The sequence below is a fragment of the Castor canadensis genome, chromosome 15 (assembly GCF_047511655.1).
Source record: "Castor canadensis chromosome 15, mCasCan1.hap1v2, whole genome shotgun sequence".
Classification (NCBI taxonomy): domain Eukaryota; kingdom Metazoa; phylum Chordata; class Mammalia; order Rodentia; family Castoridae; genus Castor; species Castor canadensis.
Window position 1 is genome coordinate 89,925,868 of NC_133400.1, and position 21,612 is coordinate 89,947,479.

Consider the following 21,612-nt stretch of genomic DNA (forward strand, 5'->3'; position numbering starts at 1 on the left):
CTGTAATCTTGTGTTTTCACTAACTCTAATTTAAATTGTCCATCAAGTTTACCTTGAACCCCAAAATACTTGAAGTGAGAAAATAGAATGAATTATCTTTTCCAAGTCTTTATTTCTCCTGAAAGCATGAACTACAGAAAGAGGAAGATGTATTGAATATCCAAATATAGAAGTTAATAACAGAAACAGAAAGTGAAGGAGATGACTAGGGCACCTTGATCACATTTATATGGAACTGGAGATAATTCTGCCTAGAAAATAATTGAAGATTTTTACAAAAGCTACCTATAGAAAGCTTGAGTCAAATAAATAGGGAAAAAGAAGCAGAGTTTGCCAGTGAAGGATGTTGAGAGAATGTACTCGATTGTGAGGTGTAGTATATGTGAAGCAAAGTGATTCTGGTCCAGTGTCCAGTCCATTCAAGTACAGATGAGCATGTAGTATCACATCAAAGTAGACTGCCAGGAGGTAAGCATTGCAAGGCATAAATTCAAACAGAAGTTTCTTGTCTCAAGAAAGTTTAGATAGTGATAATTGTCCAGGAAATGCAACCCAGGTAAAGAGGTAAATCAGGATTTATTTAATCCAGAATTGTATCTGATCACTGGGGTTTAGCAGAAATTTAACTGTGAGTGGGTAAATAAAAATGGACAAAGAAAGAAGTCAGTGTCACTGAGAAAAATCACTTTGTGTTAGAGATCACAGTGTTGGACACTTGTTAGAAAATTCCATTTTATTCCAATTGCCCAGGTTAGAGTTTTTCCACTGTTTTCACATTACTAAAGTGCAAACCATCAATTCCAAAAGATTAAAAAGCAAAAACAGATATTTAAAAACATCTCATGCTTCCACATTCAAGAATCACAATTTGTACCTCCTTCTTTTATAATGCAGTGCAAACCCATACGCTATTTTTCATTTTAGAATAATCTCTTCTATCAGTACTTACCATACTGATAGTCTTCACCTTCGTTTTTAAAGTTCTGCATTAATATAAATTTGTTCATTTCATTTTTCATCACATTTCATTGCATCAGTTTTCACCAAATTATCCAAAATTATGGTAAACTGAAATTTTTCTACTTTTTCATTTTTTGAATAGCGTTGAACAAGATAATAAATTTTTAAGTGATTTCTGCTTTCCTGCACAGTGATACATTTCTAAAAGCAATATAATAAATGAGGGATCTAATGAACATTGAGTCTATGGATGTGTACACGAAGTGATTTCAATACCTACTAGTCATTTATCTTCCACTAAACAGTAGGATGCTCTGCTTTATTGCATACATGTCAGGGCTGAACCCTAACTGGATATTCTAACTAAATGCACTAAAGAAGATACAGAACATATTTAGCAAATTGAAAAGTTTAAAAGTCTAATTTTCCTTCAATTTTAGCTTTTGATCCTGTAGTAAAGATCAAAATTTGAAAAATGCTCTATATTCTTCTCTAATTCTGACCATACACTGTGGTTGTGTATGTTGTGTAAGACAGATCATTGTTTCAAATAAAGTATGACTGGAAAGGGGATTTATCATATCAGTAGTAAAATTCAATAAGAAAATAAGTAACTGGATATCTCTAGGCTAGAAATGGTCCATAACTATTGACTTAAAAATTTAAATGATACATGAAAGACTCTAAAGAAAAATATACTTAAAAACAGGTAGTTTTGGATTGCTATGTAGGAGTTTTCTGAAGAGTTCTCTTTCCTGTAAATTGAGCTGGTGCCAATTCTCTCCTCACACGTGAACTGCTACTATAACATTGTTCCTCCCTCATGCCTTTGGGGCTCCTCATTACTCACACAGCTAGTGTTATAAAGGCCTTCGACCTTTTCACTGCACTGTGAAGGAAGAAACAGAATCTGCTTCCCCAGAGCAGTGACAGGCCATGGATTCCAAACATCGCTGTGTGGAACTCAATGATGGGCACGTCATTCCTGTTCTGGGCTTTGGCACCTATGCATCTGAAACGGTAACAACGGTGGTGCTGGGGTTGAGGGTCCAAAAGAAAATAGAGTTAGGATGAATGGAAGCTGACCTGGGTGTTCAAGTCATGCATTTCCTGTGTGACTCTGGGAACTCATCTGGTTCTCTGTTTTACCAGGCTGGAGTCATCCCATGGATAAATGAGCAGTTGACTGAGTTCTGCATTAGGACCTGACAGTGTGGTCAGACACTGATTATTCTGGGCATTGGTTTCTCCTTCTGTTACAGTCTATTTCTCAACCAGATAGAAAAATTAAAACTAATGGTTAAGATCACTACCTGATAATGACATAGGGCATGTATTACTTCTCTATAGAAAATTTCTATTCAGATTATTTGCTCATTTTTATTGTGCTACTTTGTTGTTGTGGTTGTTTTCTGAGTTCTTTATATGATGTGGACATTAATGTTTGGTGAGATGATTGATGGGCAAATATTTGCTACCATTCCATGGATTGTCTCTTCACTCTGTTGTTTCCTTTGGTATGCAGAAAATTCCCAGCTTGATAAAATTTCATTTGCCTATTTTTATTGTTGTTTTCTGTGTTGGGAGAAACATATGAAAAATAGCCTATACTGATGTTCTGAAGTCATTTCAGGTTTAACATTAAGGTCTTTGATTCAGTTTTGAGTTGACATATGTACAGGATGAGAGATTGAGGTCAAATTTTAATCTTTTTGTTATTGTACGGAGGTATAATGTGACACTTAGAAAAGTTCTTATATCATAGTTAAATTCCTTCCCACCACATTTTCCTTTATTCACCCTTCCCCATTCCTGGAATAGTTTCAACAGGTCTCATTTTTCTATTTATATAAATGTGTACATAACATTTCCACCATATTCACCCTTCTAAACTTCCATCTTCTGCATATGAGTATTCAGCTTTTTCAGCAACATTTATTGAAGAGGATGTCCTTTCTTCAATGTTTGATTTTGATCAACTTGTTGAGAATCATTTTGGGATGTCATCTCTGTTCCTTTGGTCTATATGTCAGTTTCTATGCCAAAACCATGATACTGTGTTTTCAGTAATGCTCTTCCAACTGAGATATTTTGGCAGGGCTGGTACTTTGTTTTATATGGCTCTGCAGTATGCCTTGAAATTCAGAACTACAATGAGGTATCATTGCACCCTAATGACTAATATGAGAAACCAAAAAAAAAAAAACCAAACACAAATGCTGGCTAGACTATGGAGAAAAAGGAATTTTTACACACTGTTGGTAAAAATGTAAATTAGTACATAAATTATGGAGAACAACACATGAGTTCCTTAAAAATTAAAAATAAATCTACCATGTCATCCAGCTGGCCAGTTTCTGAGTATGTATGATACCTACAGCTCCATGTTTATTATGGCACTACTCATAGTAGTTGATATATGAATTAACTTCTGTGCTGTCAAATCTATGAAGGGATGTATTACACAGAGAGACACACCACTCTGGAATATTATTCAACCACATAGAAGAATGAAATACTATAATTTGCGGTGGAATTGATGGAATGGGAGAATATTACATTACATGAAATAATCCAGACATATAAAGGCAAATACCACATATTGTCTCTCAAAAGTGGGCCCTAAAATGGGGCAACTTGAATGTAGAATAGTAATGACAAGCTATAAGGGAAAAAGAACAGAGGTGAGGGTTGTGAAAGGGAGATTTTGTAACAGATGTAATAACAGAAAAAAAGAATCAAAATCTTTTAATATAAAGAAGTGATAAGGCAAGGGAAATACTAATTACAATGATTTATCAGTATATACTTTTTGCATGATGTGGAAATATGACACTCAACATTTATTATTAGTACAAGTTAATCAAAAAAGAATTTCAAAAAATCTAGACTTAAGAAAGGCGAGGGCAGTCATGTCAAGTGGTACAGAACTTGCCTAACAAATTTTCAAGGTCCTGGATTCAATCCCCAATGTCAGAAAAAAAGCTCTTTACAAATGATTGGGTAAGTCATAATCCCAGTTACTTGGGAGGCAGAGACAGTGAAGATCGTGGTTTGAAGTAATCCCAGGCAAAGTTACCATGAGACCTTACCTGAAAAAACTAAAAGCAAAGTAGAGCTGCTGAGACCTGTGAGCTTATATTTCTCACTACTTCATGAACATTGTGGACAGTGACTGTACCTAACTGCTATACAAGCAGTGGGGTTTAGGTGTACTTGCTTTCCTTTGGAAGATTGGAATTTTGGGGAGTGTTAACAGAGGAGGTATATGTAACTAGCCTCTATTCAAAGTCTTAGAAATTGAATCTCTAAACACCTTTCCTTGAAAACAATGTTTCAATGTATTCTCTAAATTCTGTCCTGGGAAGTTCTAGGATGTTCTGAGTGACTTCACTGGGAGAAGATTCCTAGATTTCACAGATGTCTGTAAATCTTCCTTTCACATACCTTTTCCTGTATTAATTAATTTTCATTCTCACTTCTAAATAATAATCACTGCTGTAACTATATTCTGAGTCTTGTGATTCCCTGTAGCAAATCATTGACCCTGGGGTGCTAGTGAGGACGTCCATTGCCAATTATTAAGGCATGATTGTCTGGAACTAAAAAGTTTCTCATTGGCCAATTCTGGTCATGTAGGTAGGACAGACCCAGGCAAGCTTCCATGTGTTAATCACCCCAAATGCAGAATTAGCCCAAGACATACGGAAAGGTTGCCACTTATAAATAAGTCACTGATTGGGCTTGAAATAACTCAGTCATGCAGCTCTCTTAATACTACTTTTGGTTGTTCCTCTAGGTTCCCAAGAGAATGATTACAGACTGCACCAAATTAGCTATAGATGCTGGGTTCCGCCATATTGATGCTGCTTATTTGTACCAAAATGAGGAGGAGGTAGGACTGGCCATTCAAAGCAAGATTGCAGATGGCACGGTGAAGAGAGAAGACATATTCCTCACTTCAAAGGTATTGGATATACGGTGTGCATGTCTGCAAATTAATGAAATGGGATGTGTTGAAGTGACATTTACATGATTAAATTAGTAGTTGGCAAATTGTCATATTGAAACATTTTTATTCACACATATTTACATCCTGCATTCAATATTGAACACAGAGAAGATGGTGATTTTCTTAATATTGCTGTCTCTAAATTTGTAACTTTAATGTAAAGACTCTGCTTTCTGAGTCTCAGCTCAAGGCAATGTGATTTAGAATATGAACTGGGGATCAGATGAACTGTATTTCTATGGCTTCCCTTATCACCTGGGTGATTTTCTAGAATTTGTTACCATTTTAAATACAATTGTCATCTTTACCAAGAAGAGTGAACATTATAAAGGTGTTAAATAAGACATAATTAAAGTGTTTTGTACTATATCCAGAATATATTAAAATGTTCCAAATATTTTTCCTTCAGAAATGTAAAAAAGGGATAATCTTCCCCATCAAGTTGAATGGATGATATAATTAGACTATTAAACTGATTTATAAAAAATCTCAGTGAAACATAATTCTGATAATACAGTTTTGTTATTGATAATTTTTATATCTTGAGTGATTTCCTTCTATTGTTGATCAGATTTACTAATAACAATCCCACATATAAGAGAGTTTATATAAACTGATCTCATGGAAGGAAAATCAGGATAGAAGGGCATACATTTCCTGTGGTCATCAGTTTCTAACTAATTAAAAAATCTCAGTATTAGGCAAAGAAAGCCCCAATTTTGATAATTTATTAATTCAGCTCAACTTCCATTCCTTAACCTCTGTAGCTGTGGTCTACTTGCCATCGACAAGAGCTGGTTCAACCTAGCTTGGAAAGATCACTGAAAAAACTGAATTTGGATTATGTTGACCTCTATCTTATTCATTTCCCAGTGTCTCTAAGGGTAAGTAATTTGCAATATCTACCTATCTAATTGTTAGCATGATAATTTTTATAGGTAGTTGAATTAAGCTTCTAAAAATTCATATAAACTCAATTTATTTACATAAATAGTAAAATTACTCAAGGTAACCTATGAAAAAGATGAATTGCATTATGTAAGTAGATGATCAAAGCGAAGGGTGGGTTTACATATGAGTAGTAATCTTCTGAAATGTCTCTCTCAGTTTATCCATACCTCATTCATCTATTATTAGAGGTTTTGCTTGGGTTTAACCCAGCCACTTCCATTGATGGCAAATATACCCTCGAGGCAGTTCAAGTTTGTGGTTATTAACATTTGATCTTTTCTGTATCTCCTTGATCAAAGTTTATCTTGAAAAACTCCTGAGTAACCATCACTTGTTCATTTGACTGACTAAACCACTCTTTTATACCAGGAGTGATTGTTTAGACTAGGTAACTATTGCAGCTCACTATTGCCTAAGATCAGAGCCATGTATCTATTGAGTTCCTCAGCAAAAGACAGTCATTGTCACAGGAGAAAGCATATGGGTATGAAATGTAGCATAAGTCAACTAGGACACCCATAAGAGCCTAAGTTTGTATCATTTATTAATATATATCATAGACGTAAGAAAATAGAAGCTCATCACCCAAAGACGCTCCATACAAATAGACATGCAAAACACTTGGAAAAAAATATATAAATGTTGCTTCACCTATTTTACAGAGGTCTAGTTCCCAGACATAGATTTGCCTAGTTGCTATGGTTAGAGAGATGAATATGGTGAGCTGATTTAATGATTGCTTCTATTCCAGCCAGGGGATGAGATGTATCCAACAGATGAACATGGAAAATTAATACTTGACACAGTGGACCTCTGTGCCACCTGGGAGGTAAATAATTACAATAGAGATCACAGAGGAAGTTGAGAGAGGGAGATCCACATGTGAAAAAGCAATGAGCACCTTTTCTTATAGCTATTAATGATCCTTATAATGACTGTTTTTCTAAAGTCTGTGGAGGAATGCATTACTGTAATGGAAAACAGAAGAATGAATGAGACAGATCAGGGAAAATAATGGTAATATTTTTTTTTCTCCAAATGCAGTATGCTTTCTGATTTCCTAAAGAGAGCACAGGAATGGTTTTTCTTACTGACTTTATCTCTTTCCCCTATTTTCTTTACTAGCGTTTGTCATCTTACCAATTAATTCTAGTTAGCTTCATTTTCATTGCTTGACAGTGTTCCTTTTAACAATACAATCTTGTATTTATATCAATCTGCAGCCAACTACATAAATCATTCTCCACAATCTTTTTTCTTTCCAAGGTCATGGAGGAGTGTAAGGATGCAGGATTGGCTAAATCCATTGGGGTGTCCAATTTTAACCGCAGGCAGCTGGAGATTATCCTGAACAAGCCAGGGCTCAAGTATAAGCCTGTTTGCAACCAGGTGAACTCTATCAATCTTTTTTCCTTCTGTTCTTCATCCTGTTTTTTCTACACAACTGCAAGGTGTCCATATGGTCTGCCCCCATTCATCTTTATTTTATAGAACAGAAAACGCTAAGAACTGAGCCTTTGCTTGGAGGACATGGAGGACTCAATTTTGTCTTTGGTTGGTAAAAAAATAACAAAAAAGTATGGTATATGACCATATTGCTCAGTTACATGCAAGAATTTGGAGAGGCAAAAAGAATCATGTATGGCTGTAGTCATTAATCACACCTCAAAGGGAAGTTGTACTTATCCCTAAAGCATGAAAGATGACCACAGATTGGGTCAGTGTAATTGCTTTGGATGGATGGATGTTTATTAAGTAAGGCCATGAAACCATGGAGTAAGCAATGAACAAGCATGGAGTGATAATAAGACATCAGTGGTAAGGGCTTGTGTGAGTCTTAGATGGTTGAGGCCTTTGTCTTACTATCTCTGGTTTTAGGGTTCTAGACCAAAGGTGTAGCTATAGAACAAATTAAGGGGAAACTATGAAAGTACACCAGATTAAAGGGAGGAAGACCTGTTTATGGTGATACTAATAGTGGATGAAATCTACACTAAGAGACTGTGAAAAATATAGAGTTAAACTTGTGCCTGACAACATCACAATCTCTTCTTTGTTTTCTGTCATCAAATCAATGGTTTAAGAAGATATATTCTGTGCAAGGATTTGAGTCACTTTATTGCAGTGTCAAAGAGCGAGGGTCCTTGAATGGACCCTTACACGTTTGTGTGGTCAGTATATAATGATACAGCATCAGATTTTCACATATAAATGTCAGATTATCATGTGACATTGATACCTGCCTTACACCAATTTTTATGAAGACCATAATCAAACTTATAGAATATTTGGAAGAATAGTACAGAGCACTTATATTTTTCCAACTATATCCAAAATTCTTGATTTTTGCCATGTTTTCTAATGTAGGTAAGTGCATGAGGCTGCACTAGATCTAAGAAAATTAATAATTATTCCCTCCTATAATTTTATCATTTGGTCCAAAATCAAATTTCCCATTGCTTTCCCAAAATGACTGTGTGCTTCTTTGTTAACCTGAGTATAATTGTGCTTCACACAACTTTTTGTCATGTTTCTCGAGTTCTATTAACCTCTAAAGGTCACCAATTTTTCCCCTGTGTTATTTAGTAAGGAATTATCAGGTATTCTAGATTTATCAGATTTGTATTTTAATGGAAGATATTTTTGTCAATTCCATTTTTTTATAAATTAGAAGTTAACTCTGAACATTTTATTACATTAATGTTAACTACTCTTACCAAGAAAATGTCCTTAGTATGCTATGACTCTCAAATTGCACCCAACTAATTACCACGGAATGACATTTTGCCCCACTGTTAGTGACTTTAGTTTTAATTATTTGGTACAGCTCATCCTAGCCAAATCACTTCTTAGTAAAGTTCAGCTTTTCTTCATTGAAATAACTAGCAACCTGGTGAGTGATAATTTTCAACAGGACATGTTATGATTTTTTAACAATTTTCTTATAATATCTGAGAATCTGTCAATGATTTTACCGAAAATAGTTATTGCATTATAGTTTATAAATAACAATATTCCTTTTCAGTTTACTCTTCTTATATGACATTTTCATGTAAAAGAACTTGCTTGTAAAGTCAAAACAAACTACAGTTATTACTATAACATAAAGTGAACCTTAATCTCTTTCTTTTAATCATAAATGTTGTGAAATTAGCAGAGGCAATACTTTTGTGCTCTCTCTTTCCTTCCTCTCCTTGGTCCTCTCTCTCTCCTCTGTCACCATTACTACTGTGTGATGTTTTTTTTTTAAACTCTACACATTAGGACTGATTTTACTTATTATTCTTCTGATGCTGAAATCTACCAAAATATGATTAGCAAGATTTCTATCAAACTGTTTCTTTTGCCCTCCACACTTTACCTCATGAGTCTTTGATCAAAATATTTCTTTGTTGTACTATTCAATATTCTAAGCTCAATGAGTTCATTCCTCATGAATGTGTTCAGCCCCACATCTGTAACTCATTATGACTCCTCATAGTGGAAACAGGTATTTAGCATCTAAGATCTGGTCCATAGGGTTAGTTTATGTCAGGAATGTTATTGAATTTTATCCTTCCCAGCAACAGATATATATAATTTTGTTTAAAAAATAATCATTACCTGATACTGATAACACGTTTTTTGATTAACTTCTTTAAATTTTGACATGTCTTTTTTATATGAATATAGGATTTTATTTTGATAGCCTTCTATCTTTCTGGCTGCAGGTTGAATGTCATCCTTATCTCAACCAGAGCAAACTGCTATCTTTCTGCAAGTCAAAAGACATTGTGCTGGTTGCCTATGGTGCGCTAGGAACTCAACGATATAAACATTGGTAATAACAACAAAAGAAATTGCTCTGAAGACACAATTATTGATGAAAAAATTTTTAGTTCTACGATAGGTTTTTGGAGTTCATTCTCAATAGTCTGGGAATGGGAGGGTTTGCATTCCTGAGAATATCCCAGATGATAATTTGAGAAATCTTGGACTGATATGGGCAACCTTATGTTTTGGGTGCCTGCTAAAAAACACAGTGTACAGCCTCAGGAATTCAGAATTTCTGTCTTCCTTTCCAGTGTTGACAAGAACACACCAGTTCTCTTGGATGATCCAGTTCTTTGTGACATGGCAAAAAAGCACAAGAAAACTCCAGCCCTAATTGCCCTTCGCTACCAGCTGCAGCGTGGAATTGTGGTCCTGGCCAAGAGTTTCACAGAACATCGGATCAAAGAGAACATGCAGGTGATGAGGAGTCTTAGTGTCAGACTCTTATGTTTATAGCCTTCAGAGTTGTTTCTTTGCTGGCTCTCAAGACATCTTAGGCTAATGTGATACATTTCCTATGCCAGTATGCTTTATATGCATTCATAAGGGTTTTCTCCTATTCTATACTAGCACTGCTGCCTATAGGGCTGCAAAGAATTAGGATTTAATTCAAAGATTTTGGACTTAGCACTATGTTGGCAAAGTTGGATTCAGCATTATCTCAGCAATTATTTCTTAACCCTGCACTATGACATCTGTTCTTTATTTTCAGTCTACAAGTTAGTTTTGTTTTATCTTGTATTTTCCTGAACACTCATATTTTAAAGTCTTGTATTTTATCACCTTCAATTTCATCTTTTGTTAAGCACCCTTTCAAGTCCTACCCATTTAAAGAAATTATTTTTTCATTTTCAATTATGAAGCCATTTTTACTGTTAACAAGAGTTGTAGTTGAAACAACCCACCCCTGATGTACAGGTTTAATACAAAAGTCACTTATTAAGCTCATGATTCTATGGTGTGAAATTTGGCCTTGGCTCATCCATCTTTGCATAGTTTTTCATCTTCTAGCCAACTAGCCCAGGCTTTGCCTCATCACATTGTACAATTAATTGCAAAGTTATGGCTAATTCTTGAAAAGTGTTTTCATTTCTGTGCTCAGAACAAGCAATCATTGCTTCTGGGAGTGTCTATTAGCCGATGCATGTTTCAGACCAACCAAGATTAAAAGGGTATAGAATTAGCTTCTTCCATCTCTGAATGGAAGAAGCTGTACATTCACAAAACAAAGAGTGTGGACACAGAATGATGTGATGTGTTGAGAGCCATTTCTGTAGTCAGTCTATCACATTCATACATTCTAGATATGAATTAGTCTCAGGTTCAGGTAAACTTGAGGAAATATATCTGTCAAAACACTGTTTTTTCATTATTCATACTGTATATTATTATGAACAGAAGTTCATTTTCTTAATGTAATCAAATTTTTTGTTATTGATGAGCATCTTGTCTTTTCCTATGTGAAAAATATTCTTCTTCATTATCTTTAAATGTGTCATGGTCTTTACTTTCAAGTATGATCTTCAATTTAGCTGGAATTTCTCTTAATAGTACTTGAAAAATATAAATGTGTACACACATATATGCTTATATAAACACGTATAAAACTTTTAATTCTATAACCAAATTCCCCAGTGTCAATAAGTGTATTTCTTTCCTTTATTTTGTTGCTAATTAATCTATTTGCTCTCCTATTTTAAACATGTTGACAAAAAAAAGTCTTCCTGTCCAGATTAGTCAGTATTAACTCCCTATCTTATATAGGATAACTAGGCTATTCTTGACTGAATTTTCTCTTATGTAAATTTTAGAATTTATGAACTTCTACCTAAAATATGTGTTTAAGTATTTGCTTGAAATTGTATGATACTGCTCATCATTTTGGAGACAACAGACTTTTTTTTATAATATCAAAGTCTCTAATCCATCATCAAGATAGGAATTTCTAGTCATTTAGATGATCTTTAATTTATTTCAATAAATTTTATAAATTTCTCTCTTTAGGAATTTATACATGGTTTGTTGAATTTATTCATGGAAAACTGGTAATCAAGCTAGTTCTTTGGATTTAGTATTTTTTGTTTTGTTTTACAAATTTCAAATATACAGAAAGGTTAAGGAATTACACAATAAATACCTCTTACTTAGATTCATCAGTTTTTAATTTTTTCTATCTTTGTATTTATTATTTCAGAGTACTACTAAGGATTTATGGGCCATTTGTTTCAATATATTATTAATTAGTCCCCATATTTTTTATGATTAAACTGGTCAAAATGACATAATATTTTAAACCATTCAGTCATCATTAACTTTGGACAGTTTCCAGTTTAAATTATGGTGAAATTACACTTTTTACATTTTAACTATTCATTGATGTGACTCAGAAATTCAACTGTATCCATGAAAATTACTCAATTCTTTTACAAAATTCAAAAGTTTGGCTTTGAAATTCTCTGGATCCTTTCAGTACATGACACATCATATTAGCTTTGTTTCTTCTTTGACTTCTTTTGAAATCTTCTTTTGTTTCCAGGGTTATGCAGCTTCAATATATTATACATAGGAATGTATTTCTATTTATTTTTCACCTAGTATTTGTTATTCACTTGAATGTTTTGTTTGGTGATGTCTTTAAACTGTTGAAAACTTTTCAGACATTTAAGTATTATCTCTGTGCCAGTCAGATTCATTTCAAATTTACAGATTGGTAAACATACTCCCTAAGTATAATAAAAACTTTCTACTTGTGTGACAGGTTTTTGAATTCCAGCTACCTACAGAGGACATGAAAGTCCTAGATGGCCTGAACAGAAATTTGCGGTACTTTGCTGGCTTTATGTAAGTAACTTGGCAAATATATTTTTCTCAATATATTAGTTGAGGAAGAATATGAGATGACTAATAAAAGTTGCCTCAATATGAGGAAGACGGAGGCCAGTGCAAGTCAGGGATAAGATAGGCGATTTCTGGAATTCTCTTCCCAGACTCTCTCAGAACTCTGTTCTCTGACAGGATGAGTGGCTCCAAGTTCAGCTTGATCTGCTATATACTCACCTCTGCACTTATTCCACAGAATGTACTTGATTGGAATACACGATTTCAGAATTTACATCTTCCACATAGGCCTCTCATTTTTCATGTACCTATGGATTTACACTCTCAGTATTTCAATGTAGCCTATTTAAATATTTTTAATAATCATTTTCATATTGTCTTCTCTAAAACCTTTAAGAACATCATTAGATCAAAGGCATCCCCATGGACCCTGTGACCCAGGTCAAAAATTTTTCATTGGATATTATCATTTTAATACCTTTAATAATTTCAAATTCCTCACTTTCTTTTCACTAAATGGTTGTTCAGAACCCAAACACTGCATTTGTTTCAAGAATGTCTGTTTAGAAATGGTCAATAGGACAATTAGTATTGATTTTCTGAAATACAAAGATCTGATTTCAGAGAATGAAGACATTATAAAGAAGAGAGGCTTAAGTTATGGAAACAGCCAAGATGCCCCACCACTGATGAATGGATTAAGAAAATGTGGTATCTATACACAATGGAATTTTATGCAGCCATGAAGAAGAACAAAATGTTATTCGCTGGTAAATGGATGGAATTGGAGAACATCATTCTGAGTGCGGTTAGCCTGGCCCAAAAGACCAAAAATCATATGTTCTCCCTCATATGTGGACATTAGATCAAGGGCAAACACAACAAGGGGATTGGACTTTGAGCACATAGTAAATCGAGAGCACACAAGGGAGGGGTGAAGATAGGTAAGACACCTAAAAATCTAGATAGCATTTGTTGCCCTCAGCACAAAGAAACTAAAGCAGATACCTTAAAAGCAACTGAGGCCAATAGGAGAAGAGGACCAGGAACTAAAGAAAAGGTTAGATCAAGAAGAATTAACCTAGAAGGTAACACACATGCACAGGAAATCAATATGAGTCAACTCCCTGTGTAGCTATCCTTATCTCAACTAGCAAAAACCCTTGGTCCTTCCTATTATTGCTTATACTCTCTCTTCAACAAAATTATAGGTAAGGGCAAAATAGTTTCTGCTGGATAGCGAGGGGGTGGGGGGAGAGGGAGGGGGTGGGGAGGGTAAAGGAGGGGGTGGGGAAGGTAAAGGAGGGGGTGGGGGAAGGGGGGAGAAATGACCTAAACATTGTATGCACATATGAATAAAAAAATAATAAAAATAAAAAAAAGAAGAGAGGCTTAATTGGAGAGAATTTGTATTCAATGAAAGATTGTTACTCTTCCTTCATGCCATCTATAAGTATATAGAATTAGGAAAAGGACATATAATATAAAGGAGGCTAAACAAAATATGGATACTTTTATGGAAAATATATATTTGTAGAAAATTTAATTCATAATGGAAAAAAGTATGATAAAGTTCGGAAAAGGATTAGCATAATGCACAATTGCATGCAACCAACAATGGGAGATATATTGGTCATCTTTAACAATAATATATTGGCAAAATATTGCTAATACTTTACTAGTGTAGATTAAAAGGAAAAATAGGGTAGGCACATTGTATAAAGAGATTGAGGGGTAATCATCAGTAATTTTTACTCCTATTAATTTTTTAGTAGGTAACTATTTTTATCACTATATAACTTGTGTCTTTGTTATTACTGAATAGACATCTTACGTAGTAAACTCCTTAGATACAGAATTTTACTTTATGTATGACATTCTTTTTATTTCTGATTCTAATACAACATGTTCTATGTGGTGGACTGTTACTAATAAACAAGTAAATAAATAAATGAAATTACTAGCAGTCACCTGTATTGCCCCAAAGTATTTGTTAGTGCCAAGATGTATCTGTAGTTGTCTCCATTCAAAGCAAGGCAGAACAGTTTTTGCTTTCATTGGAAATTTGTAATGAAAAGGAATGATCATCTCTTTTTTTTTTGACAGATGTAACATTTTCATTTTTGACTCTGAGTTTTCTGTGTGTTAAGTCCCAGGGTCAGAAAAAAATTTGAATAATTTCCTTATTGCTTTTTAAAAATCTGTTACAAAGTCAAGTTTATTAAAGTAAGAAAGGCAGATTTTATGACTCACCAGGAAATAAACTTTTAAATTCTCACTTTTTGATCTATGGTGTCATTTAGTTCTAGGAGTTCTTTGTTGATTTTTTTTGGATGACCTATGTATTAAAGTCTCCCACTACCACTGTGTTGTAGTCTATATGTGCTTTTAAATCCTTTAGTGTATGTTTCATGAAATTGGGTGCATATATGTTGATAATTATTTCCTTTTGATGTATTGCCCCTTTTATTAGTATGAAGTGTCCTTCTTTGTCTCGTTTGACAAATGTAAGTTTGAAATCTACATTGTCCAATATAAGTATTGCTACCCCTGTCCGTTTTCAGGGAACATTGGCTTGGTAAATCTTCTTCCAGCTTTTCACCCTAAGCCAGTGTTTATTTCTGTAAATAAATTAGGTCTCTTGTAAACAACAGATTGTCTGATCATCCTTTTTAATCCAGTGTGCCAAACCATGTCTTTTGATGAAGGAGTTGAATCCATTGACATTCAGTGTTAACATTGATACGTATGTGGTGATTCATGCCATTTAGATGTTTTTGTTGTTTAAGGCATTTGATCATGTGCAGCCAAATCACCGGTCCTTTCTGATTACTTGTCTTCTTCTCCTGCAGTTTTGTACCTCCTGGCCTCTCATGTTTTTGTTTCCTTTCATCTTCTGTGTGCAGAATTCCTTGTATAATCTTCTGTAGTGCTGACTTGGTAGTCATATGTTGTATAGAAAAAAGACAGCCTCTTCAACAAATGTTGCTGAGAAAAGTGGTTATCTGCCTGTAGAAAACTGAAACTAGATACATGCCTATCATCATGTACTAGTATCAACTCAAAGTGGATTAAGGACCTTAATATCAGACTTGAAACCTTGAAGTTAGTACAGGAAAGAGGAGGGAATACTCTGAAAACAACAGGTATAGGCAAAGACTTCCTCAGTAGAACTCAAGCAGCCCAGCAACTAAGAGAAAGGGTGGACAAATGGGACTGCATGAAATTTAAAAGGTTCTGCACAAGAAAACAAATGCTCTCTAAATCGAAAAAATCCCCCACAGAATGGGAGAAAACTTTTGCTAACCATACATCAGACAAGGCACTGATAACCAGAATACATAGGGAGCTCAAAAAACTAAACTCCCTCCAAATCAATGAACCAATAAAGAAGTGGGCAACTGAACTAATCAGAACTTTTTTAAAGGAAGAAGTCCAAATAGCCAAAAAAACATGAAAAAATGCTCACCATCACTGGCCATAAAGGAAATGCAAATCAAAACCACACTAAGATTCCACCTCACACCTGTTAGAATTGCTGCCATCAAGAACACCACCAGCAACAAATGTTGGCAAGGATGTGGGGAAAAGGAACCCTCATACCTGCTGCTGGGAATGTAAGCCAGTACAACCACTTTGGAAAACAATATGGAGGTTTCCTAAAAACTAAACATAGATCTGCCATATGATTCAGCAATACCACTTCTAGGAATATACCTGAAGAAATGCAACTTTGGTTATTACAAAGGCACCTGCAGACTCTTGTTTATTGCAGTGCTATTCAGAATAGCCAAGGTATGAAAACAGCCAAGATGCCCCACTACTGATGAATCAATTAAGAAAATGTGGTATTTATACAAAATGGAATTTTATTCAGCCACAAAGAAGCACGGAATTTTATAATTTGCAAGTAAATGGATGAAACTGGAGATCATCTTAAGTGAAGTTAGTTAGGCTCAGAAAGCCAAAAATCACATGTTCTCCCTCATATGTGGATTATAGACCTTAAAGGAATGCAGTAATATTATTGGACATTGATATACACTAAGGGAAGAATGCACACGGGAGGAATAGGGAAAGGGACGGAAACCTAAAACTTGAATATTGTTGATATGCTCAATGTATAGGAACAAATATAGTAATCTTAAACTGGGAGAGGCCACTATGGGAAGAGGACCAGGAAGTAGTGACTATGTCCAGTAGAGATGAACCAATGTGGGTTGCAATACACACGAGCATGGAAGCAAAGCTAGGAACTTCTCTGTATTGCTATTTTTATATCAAACTAGCAAAAACACTATGTTTTTCTTATTATCTCTTATGTTTTCTCTTCAACAATATCAGAGAAAAAGAGGGCTGAATAGGTTCTGTGTGGAAGTGGGGGGAGAAGGGGGAGGTGGCCCAAATAATGTATACACATGTAAGTAAATGTAAAAATGATAAAAAATTCTCATGTAATGGCAACTTCACAAAAGTCACTTCCATTAGAAACAGAATGATCCAATACGTCACGCATTATTCTTTCTCATTGTAGGTTTGAAGGCCACCCTAATTATCCATTTTATGATGAATATTAGCATGGAGGTTTTGTCATGATTCTGCTAGAAGGACCTGTGTGTGGATAATAATTTTGGAGACATTTTAGCTACTGATGATTAGAAACTTCACCTTTAATCCATCCTGCTTAGCAGCTCTCACTGTACTTGAGCTAAATCCATAGGACAAGAAGCAAAGCACCAAATTTGTGTCCATTTCTGAAAAGAAATAAAAATATTTTCCCTCAATTATGCCTACTCTAGTCTGTATAAGTTGAATATTTTGTTTCCTTCTGATGCATGTGGTTAGAAGTCTGTGGGCAGGTGGTAGGAGATGACAACAGCCATTCTCTAAACACTTTTGTGGTAAGAGTAGATACAGTCCTCAACTCTAGGAAAGCAGCAGTTATCAGGTATTACTGGTCAATATTTTCTAGCCCTTTGAGGAACAAGGAAACACACCACATGTACTCTGAAAGGCGAGGCACACACAGGAAGGATGACCACCAGTCGTAAGTTTTCCATCCAGCAGGATCAGAGATGCACAGAACTAAGGAATGATCCTTGTGGCACTATCAGCCAGAGAAGTAAGAGGGGAACCAACCTGAAAAGATCATGAGGAGTCAGATGTGAGGACGTTGAGGAATGGGTAGCACTTCATGCCTCTTCATGAGAAATTTTGCAATATACATTTTGGATAAGTATATTCAGCAGATAAAAGCAGAACTTCCACATATTTTATACAGGATCAAGTGCTGGGTATCAAAGTATGCCCAGTAACTAACAGTAGTGACCTTGGTGGGTAGTGGTTCCCTTTATAGTGGCTACAACTGTACTGTTCTTTTTTCTTTTATAATGTCTCCTTAGACATTTTTTTCTTAGTCAATTAATTAAAACCAATTTTAAAGAGTTTCTCCTCTGAGAAAGATCAATTTGCATTAACTCCCAAGAACTAATAGAGGTAATAAATGAGGAAAACAATGGACAAATCAAGTTTCTCAGAAAAATCTAACATCATGTTTATCAAGTTACCTTAAGTTTAAAATACTGATTTTATATACTTAATCTTTTTAAATGTTTCACATGCAAAGTAAGGCTTACTTACATATAGAAAACACTAAATAATTTCTAGGCCATTAAATATTTCCTGGAAAAATGACATAATATTGAGAGCATTTAGTAGTTTTAATTATTTTTAAACTTTAACATTTTGAAACACATGTGCAAAGCAGCATAAAACTTTCCAAATGTAGTAACTTTTAGAGAGACTTTTTAATCGCACTTATTTTCTGTAATTTTTAGAGGTTCAAACTTTTATCATTTAATTAGAAACAAACAAGTTTTCATCTCAGACCACCTTATTAAAATTTGGGACATCATGGAGCAAATATGGAATATTCCAACAACTGCTGATGCAGGAGGGAGGGAGTTACCTGGGTTCTTGTCCAAAGGTAAACAGAGAAAGACCAGCAAGACTCAACAGTGAGGTGCAAAGCAACAGAGTTGAAGGGAAGAGAAAGAAGACAATACCATGTAAGAAGGATTAGAAGAAAGCAGTCCAAACCTCAGCAGGCTATGAGCTCAGGGTATTTATGCAGCTTGTGAGATAGGGTAGAACTTGGAAAGTTTTCTGATAGGTGGAGGTGACTGCCCCTGGTTTGGGCATTGTTTCCAGGCAACTCCCTCTTGCCCCTTCCAATGTTGGATTCACGTCCACATTCCTGCACGTTACAGCTACCACCACCCTTTGACTTTTACCCTAACTCCCTAACTGCCTAAATACTAAGCTAGCTCCTAACACTGCCAGTTGTTCAGGACCCGACAATACCTTCTAACACATATGCCAATTACTGTTGTGCCCTTCCATGGCCACATTTGCAGATATATTCATGCAAATTCCACCAAACCTTTCATAGAAAAATTATACCAATCTCTACCCATTTTTCAAAGAAAAGAAGCTGGTGGAATATTGCCAAACTCACTCTGTAATATCAACATTACCATGATACTAAAGCTATGCCAGGCATTATAAGAAAGAAGCAACTATCGTCAATACGGATATAAATGTTCCCAAAATTTCTGATTAGAAAATCAAATCCATCAGCGTGTAAAAGAATTACAATCATGAGCAAGTGAGATTTATTCTGGGTATTCAAGACTAGTTCAACATTCAAAGGCTAATTAATGTAACCTATCAAACCACAGTCAAAAGAAGAAAAATTATATCAATAGATACAAAAATGCATTTGATAATACAAATAACAACATTAATGACAAAATTCTCAGAAAAAAAGAAAAGAACTACCTAAACTTGTTAAAGATCATCTAGAAAATACTAATACCTAGTGATGAGAAAGTATCTTCTTTCCCACTACACTAAAAAAAAAGCAAGATGTTTTGCTTCCTGTAAATTCTCCTGTTTAACATCATACTGGAAATCCTACTAATGCAGAAAAAGAAAGAGAAATTAATTGGGAAAGAAGAAATAACATTCTTAGATAAAATTTCATTAAATGTTTTCAATTTATTGACTATGATCATTGGTACTGGGAGTATAAAATTTTATCATTTTCCACGATTTTACAATTTGAAAACTTACTGTAAGCATGAGAAACTTGAGGAAACATTTATTATGTTTTGCTGACCTGCTTCCTGTTTAACCTAAAACCATAAACTCACCCTTTGGCTACATGAACTACATTGCAAATTTCTGTATATTGACATTTAATATCTACAAAATGACCACTAGCCTGTTTCTAAATATACTTCAATTAACCCATGTCATTTGGAGACTTCCAGAGCGAGCACGTAGTTGGCAGGTGTATCACATTTGAACAAAGTGAGCCAACGCTACTTACCCTGCCTTACCTGTTTCTTCCTGTGGAAACCACAATGAAGGTGATTTCATGTTCCAGAGTTCCACTTTCTCTCTGTGTCTCATAATTAACCCTGCTTTAGTGGTCCTGGAAAGTGTGCTGTGCTCTCTCCAAGAATCTGTGAGCATAATAAAATCTTTCTCTGTCTTTCACTCTTGAACTGTGTTTGATCTTATTGTACCTCATTCAGGGGAATATGGTTAAAACAATATTCATACAGTGAGCAGGGTGGTTTGGCCTCTGGCAAGACAGAGATCTTTGTAGATTCATCATGGATTTTCCACACAGTGGAAGTGGCCTGTGGAGGCACTGCTGCTTACTGACATGCTAGCACATTGCTTCCATTGGGCAAAACGGATTTCAACTTTTACTGTCAGTTACCATCCTAAAGTGTGAGAATTACAAATAGTCCTCCTTTAATTTCCACCACCTGAATGTGCACCTGTGATCATGCCAAGTCACCAGTACCTATCGAACCTGGGATAAAGAGTCCATAGTGGATACCTTATTTTTAAACATCTCTGGAAAAGAGCAGGGCTACCTCCCCTATCCCATGAGGTTGTACTGCTCACCTGACCATACAGCACTAAGTATGTGATCTAATTCAAATTTCTTTTTCCTCATTTGTAGTAAAGTAGCAGGAGACAATGCACAGAGATCTCCTAGGAAAAATTAGAGAATGAAAGGACAGAGGATAAGACAGACAACATGCAAGGATGAGAAAAATGACCCAGAAAAGAAGATGGAATAGGAGTTATAGTAAGACAGAGAGAAAATCAGGAGAGTATGAGGTTAGCAAAGGCAGGAAAAGAGGGTGGAAAAGGGTTGAGTAAGAAAATGGTGTATACTTCTGAGGAACCAGTTACTCCAGAAGTTGTGGGAAAGAGTTGCTGGATTTGACACCATGGAAATTAAGTGAAAGCTAGCCTCAGAAGTAAAATAGTTTTGAGAGAAAATGCCAAATGAGAGGAAAATGTAATTATAGCAAATATTTTTTTAAACACAAGGCTGCCAATTATCAAACATTTATCACATTATAGAGGTTTTAGCTTTATAAAGAACATTTTGATTAGTAGGCAAAACATTAAAATTTTAATACTTTTTTTTCTCTATTTACTTTAGGGATCTATTTACCACAACATTTCAAAATATATTTTCATGAAGCATTTTGTGTATGTGAATACTTGAATTGCAGTTTACTTATTGCTCAAAGAAGCCGAAATTCATATATGAAAGTATAGGTACATATTAATATGTAATAACTTATTGCCATGAAAACCATACAAATTTATAATGAAAAAACACATCTGTATTATAATATTGCATAGTCTATTTATCACATGTAGATTAGCATAAACTGCTGTTTTGTCAATTCGGATCTGTCAGCTCAAGAAACAAAGTTCAACTGACTGAACATGGCTTAAAATTTGAGGAAATTGATTCAGGTCCAGGAATGCTCCAGAAAATGACGGACACAATCCAGACTCCAAGACATTTTGCCTGAATCCTGTCCTTCATAACTACAGAATGGCTGTCCTGAGATATCTGAGCTGTAAGTCTCCTTGCTCCTTGTCAACACGATACACCAGGTTTACTGGTCTTGTGCCATTAACTAAACTGATAATGA

The 21,612-nt window shown here is 35.0% G+C and overlaps 1 protein-coding gene across 4 annotated transcripts; it reads left to right on the forward strand.

Annotated features, from left to right (window-relative positions):
- Nucleotides 1-1,795: 1,795 nt before the first annotated feature.
- LOC109680004 (aldo-keto reductase family 1 member C18-like) lies at nucleotides 1,796-17,358 on the forward strand. 4 transcript variants are annotated; one of them, XM_074056740.1, is made up of 9 exons: nucleotides 1,797-1,980; nucleotides 4,760-4,927; nucleotides 5,740-5,856; nucleotides 6,675-6,752; nucleotides 7,190-7,312; nucleotides 9,634-9,743; nucleotides 9,988-10,153; nucleotides 12,495-12,577; nucleotides 13,187-13,817. In XM_074056740.1, exons 1-9 carry the CDS (start codon nucleotides 1,897-1,899, stop codon nucleotides 13,203-13,205), a joined length of 948 nt encoding a protein of 315 aa, XP_073912841.1. In that variant the 5' UTR covers nucleotides 1,797-1,896; the 3' UTR covers nucleotides 13,206-13,817. The 4 variants fall into 4 exon arrangements, with proteins under 4 accessions (XP_020010612.1, XP_073912841.1, XP_020010610.1 ...); XM_020155021.2 differs by lacking the exon at nucleotides 13,187-13,817 and adding an exon at nucleotides 17,109-17,358 and having other exon boundaries at nucleotides 1,798-1,980; XM_074056741.1 differs by having other exon boundaries at nucleotides 1,798-1,980; nucleotides 13,199-13,816.
- The last annotated feature ends 4,254 nt before the right edge of the window (nucleotides 17,359-21,612 follow it).